General features: G+C 43.3%; 1 protein-coding gene across 2 annotated transcripts in view; it reads right to left on the bottom strand.

Annotated features, from left to right (window-relative positions):
- MALT1 (MALT1 paracaspase) overlaps positions 1–20,089 on the bottom strand; it is a 74,257-nt gene extending 54,168 nt beyond the window's left edge. The window contains exons 1-4 of one of the 2 annotated variants that reach the window (XM_024101322.3): positions 19,747–20,089; positions 15,439–15,605; positions 3,379–3,500; positions 2,015–2,165 (exon numbers count right to left, since the gene is read on the bottom strand). In XM_024101322.3, coding sequence (XP_023957090.2) covers positions 2,015–2,165; positions 3,379–3,500; positions 15,439–15,605; positions 19,747–19,907 — 601 coding nt within the window. In that variant the 5' untranslated portion in view covers positions 19,908–20,089. The remainder of the gene's footprint in view (positions 1–2,014; positions 2,166–3,378; positions 3,501–15,438; positions 15,606–19,746) is intronic. The other variant, XM_005303875.5, reaches the window with a different exon arrangement.
- Between the last annotated feature and the right edge of the window lie 671 nt (positions 20,090–20,760).

The raw sequence follows: 20,760 nt of genomic DNA, 5'->3' as shown, positions 1-20,760 counted from the left end.
ACCATCCCCTCCATAAACTTATCAAGCTTAGTCTTGAAGCCAGATATGTCTTTTGCCTCCATTGCTCCCCTTGGCACACTGTTCCAGAACTTCACTCCTCTGATGGTTAGAGACCTTCTTCTAATTTCAAGTCTAAACTTCCTGATGGCCAGTTTATATCCATTTGTTCTTGTGTCCACATTGGTACTGAGCTTAAATAATTCCTCTCCCTCCCTGGTATTTATCCCTCTGACGTACACCTCTACCTCAATTTAACGCTGTCCTTGGGAGCCAAAAAATCTTACCGCGTTATATTGAACTTGCTTTGATCCACCGGAGTGCGCAGCCCCGCCCCCCCGGAGCACTGCTTTACCGCGTTATATCCAAATTTGTGTTATATCGGGGTAGAGGTGTGTGTTATATATATATATATATATACACACACACACACACACACCCCTTTAATCATCAGAACTTGTGTTACTTAGGTGAAACACTTTTTGGGGGGGGGGGTTAGTTTCTCTCTGCAGTTTTACTAAATAGCCATGACCCAGTCCACTACGGGAGCCAATGTTACAATCAGCATGATTTAAGACTGTTAAAAAATAGCTGCACTTTTGGTGAGGAGGGAGAAGACAATTGTTCAGATAATATCAAATTGAGTAATTCTTTAAATTTCAGATGTTAAAAAGGTGTCTGTTTTAGCATTAATCCTTGCAACATTAGTGAAAGTTTGATCAGTGTTCCCTACATTCTTCTCTTGCCTGGAGTAACATTATAAGCAGAACACTACTGTAGTTCAAAAAGCCTATAGCAAAGCATCACCTATGAGTTGCATAATACAGTAAAATAAGTTCTCTTTACAGATTGAAGACGGTTTACTTTCTTTTTTAACTTAGCACATTTCACCTCATATCAGTAGCTCAGCGAAATGCCAAAACTTCTAAGCAAGGCAGTTAACAAACAGTAAAAATGTTGCTATTAGTTGTTCATCTGTAACATTCATTACAAAAGTTCCGTGGATTACCCTACCACAATAACCACCAAAACCACACAGCCTCTGAAACTGGGAGCAATGAATGGTGTTAGCACAATATGAAGTGGACTACAAATAAAAAATACTGTACACTCTCCCCAACTTTGGTACCAACTAAATGGATACAAGTGAGCAGATTTTAATCTTCACATCTTAATTTTCTCTTCCCCTTTATTCATTCCTTTCTTCCTGCATTCTCATTTTCCACATTAACATTACATACTTTATACATGATTTTCCTACTACAGGTAAACTTGAACCATATCTTTTACTTACCTGGATATCTATCATTAGATTATTTAACTGTTTAGTTGTAAACATACAAGAATTTTAGTCACATGGAAAACACTAACTCTTTATTTTACTCAGTTTATAAAATAGACAAACACTGGAAGCAAAAAATATTTGTCTACATTAAGTCACTTTTTTTGACTTACCACTCCACACATATATAGTGGTTTATATTCTCTAAGCGCTGTGTGTTAGGACTAGTTCACAAGTTAATCTCCCTTTCAATTTCTCTACTGCTCTGGAGAGGGTGTAGAGACTGTGCTGGGTCTATGTTTGGTGCAGCACATGGCTGCTGATGTGCCAGCACACTATGCTGAAGCCTGGCAGGCACATTGGGAGGGATGGAGTCAAGGCTACATCCATTCCCACCTACTTGGAGGATTGGGGGAGGAGGACAACAATTCATAGCAAGCTCTGCAGAACCTCCCTCTCTTCCCCTCCCTCTCTTTATGCTGCGATATGGGTAGCCAGCACAAGGCAGTGAGGCATAAAACAGCCCCTTCACTAACTTGTGTAATCATGAGTGCTGGACCATAATCTGGGCTTTAGCTAATTAAGTTGTTACGGCAACTCAAAGACACTTTCACAGCAGATTGAATTTGTCAGATGCATATTTACTTTAAGCCTACTGAATTATGATCTGGTTCATCTTTCCCACCCCCAGATCCGAACAGAGGGGACCCATTGTGAAAGGCATTTGCAACTCACCATAAGACACGCCCTGGAGATCACAAACGTCCAGTTGTGCCCACCGACTGAATACAAAGGAAGAATCGCTGTTCACTCGACAGATGTAAAACCCAGAATCATTTACACTCACTGGGTTAAAAATCAACTCTGGGGAATTCCCATGTGGAACCTGTGTTACATAAGAGCCACAGAAAAACTTAACTGACTGGTGCTGGTTTGGAGTAAACATTAGAATATTTGTATCTAGCAAGGACAGTACTCCTGACTACTTAAAGCCTATTTCAAACTGTCAGAAGAGACAAATCTTGTCCTCAGCCTTTAACATCTTAAAGACAAAATACTGATTCAAGGACAGATTGATGTTGCTGCTATTAAATAAAGAGACATTAGACATTTTCTTAGAGTGCACATTGTTTCAGGAACTTCAATTCTGAATCTTTATCCTTCCACAAATAGCTGGATAGGATTCCCAAAGCATTATCCCAGTCAGCACTCATGTTATATCAGTATTGTCATAAGCAGACATATCCAACTCTGAACTGGAAACTGTTAAAACTCTTTTTTGGGGATGCAAAAGACTATACATGAAAATAAATGTACCTTTACCAGATAAGAATCAAAACTGTACAGTAAATATTGCCTTGATTATACACATTTCAGTAACATGGAGACAATCTCTATCTGGATCAAACTAATTTAACATGTTGCTTAAGGCCTAAAAGTGATCTAACATTACATCTTAAAAATGAACTTTAATATCATTGCTAATATAAGGGTTCATCAATAGGCATTCCTCTTACAGGAAGATATGCCTGGATAAAAGGAGGGGAGGTGTTGGAGAAAAGTTGTGTTCCTTTTTAACTGGGGAATGCTATTCAGGCTATAGGAATATGGGGCGGATGCAGGAATTTAAAATTTGACCGCTTTTGGAAGGGCACGTTAAGCACATGATGTTATGAGGAAAGACAGCACACCCTCACTATAACAAACCCCTGGGGATCCAAGCCATTTGACCATTATAGACAGAGGTTCAGTATAGCAAAACAAAACAAAACAAAAGGTGGGGGGGGTGCCACAGCAGAGCGCCTCCAGCAGGAGCTAATACCTCCTCCAGCCGCGGTGGTCCTGGGGCCGGAAGAACTCCGCTCTGTGACCTCGCTGCAGTCCCAGAGCCAGAGGAACTCCGCTCTGTGACCCCACTGATTATTGGAGGGTTGCCAATCTGGAAACTTTCACCATAAATGTTCTTAAAAATATCTTTGAGCCAGTTGGAGGAGGAGGGAAGATGGATTCCAGTTTTTTGTAAGGATTTATATTCGGCAGACTGACTTTTATGCAATACCTCCATCCAGTCCTTGAGATTTCCTATATTTGGTTATTACCTCTTTTTCCTCTTTGAACCACTGATAATGCAGAAATGGATGTCCGGTTGCCCAACAACATAGCTTGACTGTTTGTCCAGATAATACTGACTTAGGGTCTGGCTGTACAACGATCTTTATACCTTAAAAAAAAAAAAAAAGGGAGAAGTTAAGACATTGCAACAACAATGAATTTGCTTCCATTTGTCTTTTGTAAGTTAAACATTGTTGTACGATTAGAACTGCGCTGCAGTATTTTTGCAGTCTACCTACTGCAGGTACTTTACAATTGTCAATTGTTTATTTTAAATACAGTGATGAAGTTTAGTTGTAAGTGGTACATGGATGAATAAATCAGGTTTTTTTAATATTAAAAATTATTACCTTATTTAACATTTTTACTGCCACAATTTAACAAACTTGAGGTTGAGAGTCTGTTGCCAGAGAAAAGATTTAACTTTTTGTACATTAGGCAAGTTCTTTTAAAATATGTATTAAATATAAAGGAATTCACAAATTACACTTACACGCACTATTGGGCCCCAATACACTGCCATAGTGGAATGTAGGGGACTCAGTATGAATGAGAACCAGGCCCTTTAAATGTTTTGTTATGTTCTTGATATGTTACTGTGATACCTCATCATCATCATCTATGGTTGAATTTATCAAACAAAAATTATTTTAGTCAAAAAGGGACATTTCTAAACTGAATTTTCATGAAGACCTTTTTCCCCCAAAATGGTTTTTGCATTTTTGACAAAAATTTTAAGTGTACATAAATGCATTCACCTGTTGGCTTTTTGGTGAAAGTGTATGTGTGTGTGGAGGGCCTTTTTCCCCTATTTTGATTGATCAGTCTAGTCACATGCTGGGAATTTTTTCAAGATGAGGAAAGTAGACATGAAGGAAGGTCCAGTGCTTAGGGCATTAGCCTCAGATTTGGGAGACCAGCGTTCAGTTTCCTGCTGTACCACAGACTTACTGTGATCTTGGGCAAGTCACTCAGAGCTTGTCTGCATGGGGAAATTGACCAGAATAGTTAGTAAGGAATAAGCTTCCCATCTGGATACTCATTGTGGAAAACAATAACACTTTAAATTCACACTAACTTACCCTAAAATAGCTTCCCCATGTAGACAAGCCCTCAGTCTCTGTCCCTCAGTTTCCCATCTGTAAAAATGGGGATAATAGCACTTTCCTACCATAAAGGAGTATTGTGAATCACAGAATCATAGACATGTCAGGCTGGAAGGGACCTCGATAAATCACCAAGTCCAACCCCAGCACTGAGGCAGAACCAAGTAAACCTAGATCATCCTTGACAAGTGTTTGTCTAACCTGTTTTTAAGAAACCACCAATGATGGGTATTGTACAACCTCCCTTGGAAACCTATTCCAGAGCTTAATTAACCTTATAATTAGAAAGTTTTTCTTAATATTTAATCTAGATCTCCCTTCTGCTGATTACTTCTTGATCTATCTTCAGTGGATCTGAAAAACAATTGATCCCTCTGTTCTTTACAACAACCCTTAACATATTTGAAAACACATCAGGTTCCCACTCAGTCTTTTCTAAAGACTAAATATATCCATTATTTTAATCTTTCCTCATAGGTTAGGTTTTCTAACCTTTTTATCATTTCTGTTGCTCTCTGGACTCTCTCCAATTTGTCCACATCTTTCCTAAAAGTGTGGCACCCAGAATTGGTCACAGGACTCCAGCTGAGGCCTCACCAGTGCTGAGTAGAGCAGGACTATTACTTGCCATGTTTTACTTACACCACTTTTGTTAATACACCCCAAAATGATGTTAGCCTTTTCACAACTGCATCAAATTGTGATCCACTATAACCCCAGATCCTTTTCAGCAGTACTACTACCTAGCAGTTATTCCCCATTTTGTAGCTGTGCACTTGATTTGTCCTTCCTAAGTGAAATACTTTGCACTTGTGTTGATTTCAGACCAATTCTCCAATTTGTCAAGGTCATATTGAATTCTAATCCTGTTCTCCAAAGTGCTTGTGACCTCTCTCAACTTGGTGTCATCTGCAAATTTTATAAGCACACTCTCACTCTTCACTCCATTATCCAAGCCATTAATGAAAATGCTGAATAGTACCGGACCAAGGATGGACCCCTGCAGGATCCAAGTTTGACAGGAAACAGTTAATAACTACTCTTTAAGCATGGTCTTTCAACCAGTTGCACATTCTTCTATGAGGAGATAACTGGCTCTGTGGATGAGGGGAAAGCAGTGGATGTGTTATTCCTTGACTTTAGCAAAGCTTTTGATACGGTTTCCCACAGTATTCTTGCCGGCAAGTTAAAGAAGTATGGGCTGGACGAATGGACTATAAGGTGAATAGAAAGCTGGCTAGAACGTCGGGCTCAACGGGTAGTGATCAATGGCTCCATGTCTAGTTGGCAGCCGGTATCAAGCGGAGTGCCCCAAAGGTCGATTTTGTTCAATATCTTCATTAATGATCTGGAGGATGGCGTGGACTGCACTCTCAGCAAGTTTGCAGATGACACTAAACTGGGAGGAGTGGTAGATACGCTGGAGGGTAGGGATAAGATACAGAGGGACCTAGACAAATTAGTGGATTGGGCCAAAAGAAACCTGATGAGGTTCAACAAGGACAAGTGCAGAGTTCTGCACTTAGGACGGAAGAATCCCATGCACTGCTACAGACTAGGGACCGAATGCCTAGGAAGCAGTTCTGTAGAAAAGGACCTAGGTGTTACAGTGGAAGAGAAGCTGGATAGGAGTCGACAGTGTGCTCTTGTTGCCAAGAAGGCTAACGGCATTTTGGGCTGTAAAAGTAGGGGCATTGCCAGCAGATCTAGGGACGTGATCGTTCCCCTCTATTCGACACTGGTGAGGCCTCATCTGGAGTACTGTGTCCAGTTTGGGGCCCCACACTACAAGAAGAATGTGGAAAAATTGGAAAGAGTCCAGTGGAGGGCAACAAAAATGATTAGTGGGCTGGAGCACATGACTTATGAGGAGAGGCTGAGGGAACTGGGATTGTTTAATCTGCAGAAGAGAAGAATGAGGGGGGATTTGATAGCTGCTTTCAACTACCTGAAAGGGGGTTCCAAAGAGGATGGATCTAGACTGTTCTCAGTGGTACCAGATGACAGAACAAGGAGTAATGGTCTCAAGTTGCAGTGGGGGAGGTTTAGGTTGGATATTAGGAAAAACTTTTTCACTAGTAGGGTGGTGAAGCACTGGAATGGGTTACCTCGGGAGGTGGTGGAACCTCCTTCCTTAGAGGTTTTTAAGGTCAGGCTTGGCAAAGCCCTGGCTGGGATGATTTAGTTGGGGATTGGTCCTGCTTTGAGCAGGGGATTGGACTAGATGACCTCCTGAGGTCCCTTCCAACCCTGATATTCTATGATCCACTTTATAGTAATTTCATCTAGACCACATTTTCCTAGTTTCCTTCTGAGGCTGTTACATGGGACTGTATCAAAAGCCTTACTAAAATCAAGATATAATCACATCTACTGCTTCCTCCCATCCAGTAAACCAGTAACCTGTCAAAAAAGGAACTGAGATTTGTTTGGTATGATTTGTTTTTTACAAATCTATGCTGGCTATTCCTTACAACTCTATTATCCTCTAGGTGATTACAAGGTAGACACATTAAAGGTTTGTGAGACACTCAGATACAGCGGTGATGGGAACCTTATAATTACTTAAGTAAATCATTTTTCAAACATAATTTTTGAAAAAGATTTTTTTTAAAAGTCAATACTTCTACAGAAAAACTGGAACAAACTCAAGCATTAAAAAAAAAAAAGTTCTGAATTTTCAAAAATTTCCAGAAATTTCTTTTAAATTAGCTCCAGTTGTCACTAACATTTTAATATGTAAGAAAACCAAATTCTGTGGAGATATTACAGTAACACTAGCAAGTTCTGAGAAAACTGATTCAGAATTTTTAGCATAATACAATTACCTCTTACTATAAGAATATTTAAGATACATAATTTTTGCACTACTTTGTAGGAGATTGCAAATGGGTTTTACTGCTTCATGAACTTCCTCTGAAAGATGAAATACAGAAGTCAAAGTGTGGTTTTACCATGAAAAGTGGCTAAAACTGCTGTGTCATGATTTCTGTTTGTCATCTTTCACCGATTTCTACATAGTTTACAAGTAAAAAATTTGACCCTAAGTGTCAGTTCTGAATAAATTCAACCTCAACATTGAACAAATTCAGATTGACTTGCCTGCGTTGTCATGGGAAGAAAACTTGAGGCAGCAAATACCTCTGCCTGAGTTTCAACCAGTATGACTCACTGAGGTTACAGAAGACTGGGCAGTATTATTGCACACAGTCTGCCAGTTGAGCCCTTGTCCTTCCTGAATAGGGAGCCAGTAAACCAAGGGGAGATTGGGAAGGAAGTTTCTTCTTTGGATTTGGTTTGTTGATTTTACCACAGAACGGGCAAATGAATGACACAGGGAAGGAAGATATTGTTTGGATTTTTGTTATCCCAAAAGGGGAAGGTTCATTTTTTTTTAGTTTAGCTGGGGGAAAACTGAGACAGCAGGCAGGTAAGCCATTGCTGGAGGCACACGTAGCAATATTCTACACATGTGAAGATGATGGATAAATTTGTCTATTTTCTTGGGCATCACCACCAGTAAGAAGATTCTTCCAGCAAAATTGTACCCTCAGTTATACCTGTGCAACTCCATTGTCTTCATTGCACAGGTGCATCACTTTCAAAGAGACTACCCTATAGCATGAATAGTTAACAGGTTATTCAGTTGATGTGTAGGTTCAGGAAAAATTTGCTTAGGGTGAAACTAAGCTTAGAAAGAAAAGTCTATAGCAACACCCATGATAATTAACAAAGACAGCTACTCAATTGTGACATTAAAATGATCCAGCCACCAATTTTAAAAAAAGAAACATACACAACATTCAAGTAAATTTGTGCAATCAATCTTGCTTGGATCATCAGATCAAACTGAGCGAATTACCAGTACATTTTGACCTAAAGTTCAGGGCCAATCCAAGTTTCTAGGAGTAAAAACCTGGATAATTATCAGGAGTTACAGAACCCAAACCCAGGAAAATTCTACTATTTATAAAAGCTGTTTGTTAGAATCAGTCTTAACATTTGCTTTGTCTTTATCACAACCTTGGGGTCTGAATTATCAGGGTCACTCTAAGCCAGCAGATCTAGCCAAATAACCCTTAGTTAAATAAGATAGATGAGGTTACACCTTTTTGATGGATTGTACTGTCCTCATTCTAGAATGAACTACATATTGTCATAGGCTAGCCTATCAGCAGATCTGAGAGTGGGTCCTGGAAAGTCATACCAATTTGGGTGTCCTGCTGAGTCACCAACATAGGGATACATTCACTCTGGCTTCGTCTGACTCAGGTCCAACGCCACCACTGATAGGAAGTGATTTACAGCTATGAGATGCAACAGGGATCAGGTTGCTAAAGCTGTAACTGCTCTTCCCAGATTCCGAGAGCTTGTCTTCACTGCATACTTAACTAGAGTGTTGCCCCATTTTGACTTGTGTACATACCCAACATCCCTGCTTTAAGGCCTGGTCTACACTACAAAGTTTTGCCAGCACAGATGTGGGCTAGGAACATTGGGGGGTGAGGGACGGTGTGAGAGAAGGGGTGGGCGCGTAGCAGGGGACAACAACCCACACACTTCAGCCAGCTACACCAGCAAAACCCCAATGTAGATGCAACTATAGCTGTGTTGTCAGAAGCACTGTTCTGTCAGCAATGTCATTGGGGCAAAGGTGTAGCTATGTCAGCAGATGAAGTTCTTCCAGCTTATGCCACATCTCTACTAGCAAGGTCTGCCAGAACTGCTATGCTGGCACAGCCATACCAGCAAGGGATCTGTAGTGTGGACCAGTGGTTCTCAACCTTTCCAGACTACTGTACCCCTTTCAGGAGTCTGATTTGTCTTGTGTACCCGAAGTTTCACCTCACTTAAAAAACTACTTGCTTACAAAAATCAGACATATAAAGTGTGTTAGCACACTATTGCTGAAAAATTGGTTACTTTCTCATTTTGTCTGTATGAAATTTTAGTTTGTACTGACTTCGCTAGTACTTTTTATGTAGCCTTTTGTAAAACTAGGCAGCTATCTAAATGAGTTGATGTACCCCCTGGAAGACCTCTGTGTACTCCTGGTTGAGAACCACTGGTGTAGACAATGGCCTGAATGTGGTGGTGCATTTAACTTGAGTTGACTCGCCCAAGAGGAGACACAGGCAAAAGCTCAAGTGAGCACAGCGCCTCAGCTGCTGTCATGACCACTCTGAAGAGTGGATACAGGCTAGCAGCACTTGAGTGCCATTAGTCCTCCAGTGACTTCCCATGAGTTCCCCCCCCCCCCCCCCAGCTGGCCCAGAAAGGACAGATGTTCTCGCACATTATACTGCAGACCAATTCATAGTGCAGCTCAGATTACTACAGCGCTAAGATCCATTGGATATGTCCCCAGAAATCTTAGTGCCACCCACAAGTATGTGCAGTGCTAGTGTGGACACAGCAACTTAAGTGTTATTTTGCAGAGCAGCCACTCTCACTCAAGCTAGGTTAACTCAAGAGCTGTAACTCTTAACGTAGGTAACTTGAGTTATCTCTTTAGTGAAGACATACCCGGACGGAGACCAACGCAGGGCTGGCTGAGAACAGTATATCAGTATCACCTAGATGACATTGCTGCAAATGTCTAATGATGACTTTATTAAAATAAATTGTATTAAGGTTTTATGTGATAAAGGAAGCTGATGAACAGGAACTGTTGTCACCCTATCCAAAGAGTCCCCTTTAGTCATTTATCAAGTTGTCCAGGTGTGACATCTTTTGGAACAGGATAAGACAACTTTTCTTTATTGCTTATTTGTTTCAATACTAGGAATAGACTCTTGATCTTATCCACTACAAAAAAGGATCTCAGTCATCATCAGGGGAAATCCCAAAGGGACCTGGCATTCTTGCAAACTGAGCACCACCCAAATTGATCTCTGGCAAAGCATTTAAAGTGGTGTGGTTGTATATTCAGTTCATGTCCATCACTGGCTATCTTGTCACACCAACTAAGCTTTTGACACCTACGATCATCACCTGTGTAGCAGCATTCCTTGACACACTCCTTGGAATTTGTTGATCTTCCATTCTAATATGTCCCTAACAAAAAAGCCAATGCTGATAGACGTGGTTGCTAGCTTTGGCTTGGAACATCCTCATTTCTAATCTTGTCCTACCACTCAATATAAAGCAGTGGACAAAGACATGAATCAAAAACATTAATCTGATGTTCTTCCAGCTTTCCTCATCACCCATATTTCATTGCCGTAAAACAGAGTTGGTGTAACTGTGGTTCTACAGACCCACAGCTTTGCAGCAAGCTTGACATCACAATGTCTCAATAGAGGCCCCTGAAGGGCCGAAACAGAGCAGCAACTGCTGCTGCTATACAAGCATCTATATCTTTCAAGCATCCTCCAGCACTATCTATGACACTGTGCCCAAATATCAGACAGCTGCCACCTGCTTGATGTTCTGTCCAGAAAGGTTAATATTGAGCTGGTTGTAATATGGAAGAGGCTGCCTGATAATGGCCAGGGACTTAGTTTTATCTGGATTAATAACCAAACCAATGCATGCTGCTTCTTGCCTGACCAGACTGGCCATAAACTGCAGCAATTTACCAAACTGAGCCAAAAAGACAAGGTCATTCATGATCTCAAAGCAAACTGGCATTCAGCTCACTTCCAGCTGCCCCCTCAAAACCTATCCATCAATCCATCAACACTAATATTGAACAATGATGACAAAACAAAGCCTTGCCACACTCCTATGGGGATAGGAAACCCAACTGACTCAAATGCAGCTTTCTGTTCCATTATAAAGCTCTTCTATCAATGAAGTTATCTTCCCAGGAACTCTTTTAGAATATCTACGCAGCAATAAAAAAATCTGTGGCACTAACACTCAGAGGCCAGACTGTGGGGCTAAAATATACAACGCAGATGTCTGGGGTCAAGCTAGAATCCAGGCTCTGAGACCTGCCCCCTTCATGGGGTTTCAGAGTCCAGGCTCTAACTCAACCCTAAACATCTACAACACTGCAATTTTTAGCCCCGCAGCCTGAGCCAGCTGACCTAGGCCAACCATGGCTATGCTGTGGATCTTTTATTGCACTGTAAATGTACCTCAAGTCTAATCAGATCTCCTGGACATTACAAACAGACCCAGCTTCTTTGCGTCCTGCTCAAAGGAGGCACAATATCAAAGGAAGTACTGGTCCTAGACCATAAGAAGGTCTAACTCCAACAAGCATATAGCTTACTAAATTGCCTGATTGTATCTTAAGTGCATATCCCTAACAAGATAGAGCACATTAAGATTTCAATTCTTGTCTGCACATGACTGCACATTTTAGGGCGTACAGTAAGTAATCTAGAGAAAGGAATGTATGGACCATCTTAATTTCTTTAACATTCTCCTCTTCAGGCATACTTATTCCTTACACACACACACACACACTGAATTGTTTCCCTGGCTACTGTTATTGCAGAGCATGACCAGATCATTGTTTATGTTCCCACAAGCATAACCTAGGGGATGAGATTTCTCCTTCCTTCCTTGTGCACCCAAAACAAAAGCAAAAACCCCCATGTTTTCACCTGTTCATTACTTTACACTTTCTTTTACTCAGACCAGGTCTACACTAGAAAGAGTTTGCTGCTATAGCTATACTGGCAAACCCTCCTAGTGTAGATGCAGCTTATACCATCAAAAATGTGATTTTGCCAATATAACTTTTACAGATTCAGTAAGGTATACTGGCAAAAGCACTTTATGTTGGTCTAACTACACTTAGAATCATAGGGATAGAAGGGATTGCAAGAGTCATCTAGTCTAACCCCTTGCCAAAATGCAGGATTTATTGTGTCTACACCATCCAAGACATCCTTTTGAAAATCTCCAGTGAAGCAGCTTCCACAGCCTTCTGAGGCAGTCTGTTCCATTGTCTTACTGTTCTTACACTTAGGAAGTTTTTCCTGAGATTTTATCTAAATCTGCTATGCTGTAGTTTGAACCCATTGCCTCTTGTCCTGCCCTCTGTGGCAAAAGAGAACAACTTTTCTCCATCTTTTTGATGGCAGCCTTTCAAGTATCTGAAGACTACTATCATATCCCCCTTAATCTCCTCTTTTCCAAACTAGCCTTCAGCCTTTGCTCATATGCCTTGCATTTCATCCCTTTAATCATCTTTATCGCTGGCCTCCGGATCCTTCCCAGTTTCTCTACATCCTTTCTATACACTGGTGACCAACATTGGACACCGTACTCCAGCTGAGGCCTAACCAGTGCAGAGTAGAGTGGTACAGTACTATCACCTGCCATGACTTGCATGCTATGCGTCTATTAATGCAACCTAAAATTGCATTTGCTTATTTTGCAACAGTATTACATTGCTGACTCACGTTGAGGTTGTGATCCACCACAACTCCCAGATCCTTCTCAACAGTGTTGCTGCCAAGCCAGTTTTCCCCCATTCTGTATTTGTGCATTTGGTTTTTCGTCCCTAAGTGTAGCACTTTACATTTGTCTTTGTTGAATTTCATTTTGTTGTCTATAGCCCAGTTCTCCAATTTATCAAGATCCCTCTGATTTTTAGCTCTATCGTCCAAACTATTGGCAAATCACCCCCCAGTTTTGTGTCATCTGCAAACTTGATCAGCATGCTCTCTATACCTATATCCAGATAACCAATAAAGGTGTTAAACAACACCGGGCCCAAAACAGATCCCTGTGAAACCCCACTTGAGACCTCTCTCAATCTGACATCATTCCATTAATAGTTACTCTTTGTTTGTGGTTGTTTAACCAATTATGTATCCACTTAATGGTACTTCTGTCAAGCCCACATTTCTCCACTTACACTAGGAATTTTCCCAGTATAGAAATGTGGCCCCATCTCCCCAAATCACTTCCGTACCGGACATTGCTATACTTGCAAAAGTCTTGAGTGTCGACCTGGCCTTAGTAGGTTTACGCAGATTCACGTTCATTTAGACTGTCACAAAAGTTCATTATACCTTTGAATTCTTCACATTACCCTCCTTTTACACAAAGCAACACATTGCAGTTCTAATACTGATCTTGGCAAAAGCAATAATTCAATTGTAAAAACGTAGGCACAGTGAGTCTAAAACACTTATTCCCACATAGCCGATTTAAGAAACAGAACAGGATAACTAATTAACTAGATTAATGTCTCTTAAAACAACAATTGCTGTATGAATTCTACACAGATTTAAGGTTTCAAACTATAAAAGCTAATGTTAGGAGTCCAATTTATATAACAAAACAGAATTTGGCCATGTGTTTTTGGCATACATTATAGGTAGTAATGAAAAACACATTTATTCTCATAAATGAGGGACAAGGAGTACAAAACTCACCTATGATTCTGACTATTGCTCTTGTATACACATTAACTTTTTCTGTTTGTGAAATATCTCATTAGTTACTATCTAGAATTCATAACGAGATATCATCAAAACACAGTAAAAGACTAGATTCAGCAAGATGACTGCTCAATTGTGGTCTCCCTCATAGATTTGCTATTTTAACACACAAGAATTCTGTTGAAATTTATCATTTGCATAGCATCTAGGAATCCAAATTAAGGCTCAGCACCCCATTTTCATAGAATCACAGAATATCAGGGTTGGAAGGGACCTCAGGAGGTCATCTAGTCCAACCCCCCCTGCTCAAAGCAGGACCAATCCCCAGACAGATTTTTGCCCCAGATCCCTAAATGGCCCCCTCAAGGATTGAACTCACCACCCTGGGTTTAGCAGGCCAATGCTCAAACCACTGAGCTATCCCTCCCCCTTTTTTTTGTTAGCCTTGTTTTGTGTAATAAAGGACAGCTGCAAATAATAAGGGCTCCAACCTCAGTAATAAGTTTACTCAGGTTATGTCTACACTTCAGCTGCACAGTTACAGCATGGCAGCCATGCTGCTGTAGTGCCATAGTTTAAATGCTTCCTACATCAACGGAAGGGTTTTTTCTAACAATGCAGTTAATCCACATCTCCGAAAGGCAATAGCTAGGTCAACAGAAGTCTTAGGCCATACCTATACTATGGGCACAGGCCCGCCAACAGCAATTCCGGGCCCCAGGGCCAGGGCCATCCTGGGGGGAAAGAGGGTGGAGAGCCTGGGGCGGAAGTGACAAATCCATCACTTCTGGGACTGCCTGTCACTTACAGGACAGACTGCACTGGCCAATCGCGCCAGCCCACGGGGCCTCCCAAGCACAGGGCCTGGAGTGGTCGGACATGCCTAGGAGCCCTGCGGCTTGCTCAGGCGATTTAAAAGGGCCCAGGGGTCCCGGCCGCTGCTACTGCGACAGCAGCGGTGGCCGGGGGCCCCTGGGCAATTGCCCCCCCGTAGGCAGACCTGTATGGGCACTATGCCTCTATTGCATCGATGCTTCCTACATCGACAGAAGGGTTTTTCCATTGATATAGGTAATCCACCTTCCCATGCAGCAGTTTGGTTGAGTGAAGAATTTTTCCATTGACCTAGCCAGGTCTACAATGTGGGGCTTAACTCGGCTTAACTAAGGCACTCAGGAGTGTGAATTTTTCACACCCCTGAGCAACCCAGTTAGGTTGATCCAAATTTTAAATGTAGACCAGTGACAGTTCTGTTGATACACGAGAGAGAAAAGAATCCACTCTTCCAGACTTCTGTGTGGTCCTGGCTGCAGGGCTTACAGTAGTAAAAATAAAACAACAAACAAAAAAACCTTACTTTTTAAATAACTAAGTAAGCAAACAATCTACCTTCCCTCCCAAATATACCTATTGTCTTCACAACAGACTCTTCTGTTCTGCCCACCTGTTCCTAACACTTTATCTATTCTGGATTCTTAAATAGCATTGCTAGCTTTTACCTATAAATTCTTCTACCCACTATAGGACCCTTCACCCCAGTGAGTATCCAGCATAATGCATATAGATGGTGAATTTAAGAATGAAAATTAACCTGGAGGACTGAGATACTGAAGAGCCTCTGTGTGTTCCAGGGCCTGTAAGAATTCCATCAGTTCCACCACAGTGCAACCCCTTTCACCCAGTAGCCTCAGGAGACTCCAACTGGGGCTTCCTTCTGGCTCCAGTACTTTGAGAGAACATTGTTCCAACTCCAGAGAACTGCAAAAATTAAAATAAAACAAATATGTTAAGTGCATTTGTATGCATGCCAAGTGATCAATTAAAAATGGAGAAAGAGAAACCTGATCTCTGTACTATACTCCTACCTAATTTTGCCCCCAATGAGATGGCCTTGTAAGGAAATATTGATAAAACTGAATATATGAAAGTAAATATTAATTTTTTCAGGGGAAGTTACTGATAGGAATCTGGTGTTCATTACTACAAATACAAGATCTTCCTAATGTACACTTCTGACTCCCATTAAGCGGTGGATTTACATATATGAATCTAGCAGAGATTATTCCACTAATGTGAGGTATGTTCCCAGTTCTATATTATATTGTTTCCTGGAAGTATTTAAAGTATCTTACACATATGCAGCATCTCAGGTCAAAAGGATTTCTAAACACATGACAACTGTATACAAATCATACACCACCACTTTAATTAAGCTACCTGAAATGAAGGTGAACTGAATGCCACACAAAGGATATTTGTGTGAATGGCAATTCTACCCAATACACTGGGTAGACTCCTACACTTGTAGGCAGGACTTCTCTTTTCACAATCTCTTCTGAAAAACCAAATACCTTTGCAAAAACCTTTCCATTTACAGTATGCCTCCTTCAGAAGCAATAAACAATGAGTCACCAATAGCAGGATTTAAACTATGGTTCCAGGAAGACACTATTTCAGATGTGATGCTTTCATCACTGATTTACTGCTCTAGTTTAAGAAAGATTAAATATTAGACACTTGCCTAGCGGGTCTTGCCCACATGCTCAGGATCTAACTGATCACCATATTTGGGTCAGAAGGAATTTTCCCCCAGGTCAGATTGGCAGAGACCATTGGGGTGGGGGGGGGGTCTGAGGGTTTGCCTTCCTCTGCAGCATGGGTCACTTGGAGGTTTAAACTAGTGCAAATGGTGAATGCTCTGTAACTAAGTTTTTAAACCATGATTTGAGGACTTTAGTCACTCAACCAGAGGTTAGGGGTCTATTTCAGGAGTGAATACGGTTCTGTGGCCTGCAATGTGCAGAAGGTCAGACTAGATGATCACGAAGGTCCCTTCTGCTCTTAAACTCGATGAATCTACACTTCATTGCCTATCTGTAATTCCAGATGTAGAGATCCATGCATTAAAACTTCAGTCTTAAGCTTTCAGAGCCACTTCTAATCACAGAAGTGAGTATTCTAACCTTTTCTGGATAGTCTCAAAATGTGAAGAATTAGGAGAGGATCAAAGTTTTGGAAATACATGAAGTCATATGTCACCACAAGAAAGGTCTGTTTAGAACCCCTTTATTTAATTACCGTGTACTTGCTACAGAATAATTGATAAGGTTGTGATGGGAAAGGGTTTTTATACTCTTGGGGAAAAAAGGACACTAATGTAATGTAAGATTCAATAAACTTCAGCAGCAGAGGAGCGTGAAGACATCCTGGCAGGAAGAATACAAAGCAGACCAATTTGTACCAGTATATTTTTTCACTTGCAACAGTTTTCATGTTTGTCTTCCTGTTGTCTCAGTAAGAACAGGAGATATACAACTTAAGACTGTAGGTTACTTATTCTGCAAAGCAGTTACATCATTAAACTTCTTTGCCAAACTGCAAAGGGTGCCAGCCAAGAGAATAATTCATCTACCTTACAGAATAAGAACAGTGGGCATTTTAGCCACAAGCATGAAACCAATAAGACAGTGCATCCCATCACAACAGATCATCACCACATGTTGCATACAGCAAATCTGTTGCTCACGTGGTCCGCTTGCCCCAAGTGGCTTATGTCTCTGTGTCAAGCCTTGCATGGATCCTTAATTTGTTCCCTGTAGCAGGTGCCCACCCCTGCACTCAGCTAGGAATCTACTGAGAATCTGCACCTGTCACTGCTAAAGCACCCCAAGTGTGCATGTCATGCACTCCTTGCCTGAGCATTCACCAGAGCATATTGTGGCTTCCTCACTACATGCTCCAAAGTCTCTTCCTTGAGGTGACATTGCCCCAGCAACAGCTCTCCCACTGCTTGTGCCAGGGCCCCCAGCCATACCCTCACCTGACCCTCCTGTGGCTTTCCCACTGCCTGTGCTAGGGCCCCCAGCCACACCCTCACCTGACACCCCAGGGCTTTCCCACTGCTTATGCCAGGGTCCCCAGCCACACTCTCACCTAACCCCCGTGGGCTCTCCCCTCCCTGTACCAGGACCCCCAGCCACAGCCTCACCTGACCCCTTTCCCCCATGGCTCTCCCCTCCCTGTGCCAGGCTCCCAGCCACCCCCTCACCTGACCCCCCCAGGGCTCTCCCACTGCCTGTGCCAGGACCCCCAGCCACCTGTCATAAACATACAGCTAAGGGTAGCATAAAATCCCTCTTTACCCTGTAAAGGGTTAATTCCTTTTTTACCTGTAAAGGGTTAAAAAGCTCAGATAACCTGGTTGACTCCTGACCAAAAGGACCAATAGGGGGAGAAGATACTTTCAAATCTGTGGGGGAAGGTTTTGGTCTGTCTCTCTCAGAACCAGCCAGGAAACAGGGCAGGGAAAAATACATCTCCCTAAACTATATATGAACTAAGCATCTAGTCTTGCAGAAATAGTAAGTAATAGCAGAAAAGAAATGCGTTAGATTATCTTTTGTTTTAGCTTGTGAATTTTCCCTGTGCTAAGAGGGAGATTTATCCCTGTTTTTGTAAATTTAAGGTTTTGCCTAGAGGGAAAATCCCCTGTGTTCTTGAGTCTTTTGTTATTCTGTAAAGTACTTACCATCCTGATTTTACAGAGGTGATTCTTTTACCTTTTGCTTTAATTAAAATTCTTCTTTTAAGAATCTGATTGATTTTTCATTGTTCTTAAGATCCAAGGGTTTGGGTCTGTGTTCACCTGTACCAATTGGTGAGGATATTATTCTCAAGCCTCCCCAGGAAAGGGGGTGTAGGGGCTTGGGGAGATATTTGGGGAAGGTAGGGCTCCAAGTGGCCCTCCCTGACTGTTTGTTTAAATCACTTGGTGGTGGTGGCAGCGATGCTAAGACAAGGAAGCAAATTTGTGCCTTGGGGAAGTTTTAACCTAAGCTGGTAAAAATAAGCTTAGGGGGTCTTTCATGAGGGTCCCCACATCTGAGCTCAGAGTGGGGAAGGAACCCTGACACACACTCTCACCTGACCCCCGTGGGCGCTCCCCTTCCTGTGCAGAGTCCTGCACTTAGGACGGAAGAATCCCATTCACCGTTACAGACTAGGGACCGAATGGCTAGGAAGCAGTTCTGCAGAAAAGGACCTAGGAGTTACAGTGGACGAGAAGCTGGATACAAGTTAACAGTGTGCCCTTGTTGCCAAGAAGGCTAATGGCATTTTGGGCTGTATAAGTAGGGGCATTGCCAGCAGATCAAGGGACGTGATCGTTCCCCTCTATTTGACACTGGTGAGGCCTCATCTGAAGTACTGTGTCCAGTTTGGGGCCCCACACTATAAGAAGGATGTGGAAAAATTGGAAAGAGTCCAGCGGAGGGCAACAAAAATGATTAGGGGGCTGGAGCACATGACTTATGAGGAGAGGCTGAGGGAACTGGGATTGTTTAGTCTGCAGAAGAGAAGAATGAGGGGGGATTTGATAGCTGCTTTCAACTACCTAAAAGGGGTTTCCAAAGAGTATGGATCTAAACTGTTCTCAGTGGTACCAGATGACAGAACAAGGAGTAATAGTCTCAAGTTGCAGTGGGGGAGGTTTAGGTTGGATATTAGGAAAAACTATTTCACTAGTAGGGTGGTGAAGCACTGGAATGGGTTACCTAGGGAGGTGGTGGAATCTCCGTCCTTAGAGGTTTTTAAGGTCAGGCTTGACAAAGCCCTGGCTGGGATGATTTAGTTGGGGATTGGTCCTGCTTTGAGCAGGGGGTTGGACTAGATGACCTCTTGAGGTCCCTTCCAACCCTGATATTCTGTGATTCTATGACCCCCAGCCACAGCCTCACCTGACCCCCTCCCCCTCCCTGTGCCCGGCTCCCCCCGCTGCTCGTTTCACCTGAGCCTGCCCCATGTGCCTCTCCCCCGCCCGGCGCCAGACCCACTGTCCCGACTCGCCCGGGCTCCCCCGCGCCAGGCACCCCACCGCTCCTGCCCCCGGGGCTGCCCTCACCTCAGCTTGACTCTGCCGTGGCTCCCGGCTCGCTGCGCCAAGTCTCTCCAGCCCCTGCCCGGAGCTGCGCGGTCCAGCACGCCACTGAGCCGCCGGAGCAGCGGCTCTCCGAGCCGGTTAATGGGCAGCGACCCCGGCGGGGCCGCGGGCGAGACCGACATAGTGGGGAGCAGAGACTCCTGCGAGCGGCCCCGGGAGCGCTTTGAAACCTCCCCCGCGCCTCACGCTCCGGGAACGGAGCGGAGGCGGCGCCTGCACCCGGAAGGAGCGAGCTGGGGATTCCCGCCCCAGCAACAACCCGCCGGGCGGGCAGGGAGTGGCTGGGTCTCCTCTGTCCCCGCCCGCAGCGACGCCCCCGTTCCCTGGGCCAGCCCCTCTCCTCACTTAAACCTGCCCGGGCTGAGCTCCTCTTTACTCTCTCCGTCCCACCCCCTTCGGCTCTGTGCCCCAGCCTAACCAGACTCCCACAGACCTTGGCGCCCCCATGTCTGTGCCAGCCCTTCCCAATGCCGCCCCTATGAGAGTCTGATCCTACCATGGTTCTCCCTGGTGTCCCCCTTCATCTCACCTCAGCTTGACTGTGCTGTTCCTTCCACTCCCTATGCCAGCCCTGCCTCAGCACTTGCCCTCATCTCCCTTTCCCTGCATGACTACCTGGTCTCTGTGCTAGCCCCTCAAGCCCCCTTATGTGATCCTCACCCGGCTGTGCCTCCCACATATACTGGGCCAGCTCCCCACAGCCCCTCCCTCAGTCTAACCATGCCATGACTGCCCCACTCTTTCAACCTGTCCTGGCCTGTCCCTTACTAAAGCATCACCCTGCTATGGCTCCCTCACAGCCACTCGCCTCAGTTCAGCCAGACCCTAGAATGGCTCCCCACTCCCTGTACCAGTCCATTTCACCTCAGCCTGAGCCTGCCATAGGGCCTTGCTCACGGCTCCATATTCCAACCCCTCTCAGTACTACACAGGCCAGCAAGTTGCTAAATTGTTGTAGTAGCTAATTAGTAGTCA

The sequence above is a fragment of the Chrysemys picta genome, chromosome 6, assembly GCF_011386835.1.
Source record: "Chrysemys picta bellii isolate R12L10 chromosome 6, ASM1138683v2, whole genome shotgun sequence".
Classification (NCBI taxonomy): domain Eukaryota; kingdom Metazoa; phylum Chordata; order Testudines; family Emydidae; genus Chrysemys; species Chrysemys picta.
Note: the sequence above shows the minus strand (reverse complement) of the source record. Positions and strands in the feature narration are given on the sequence as shown.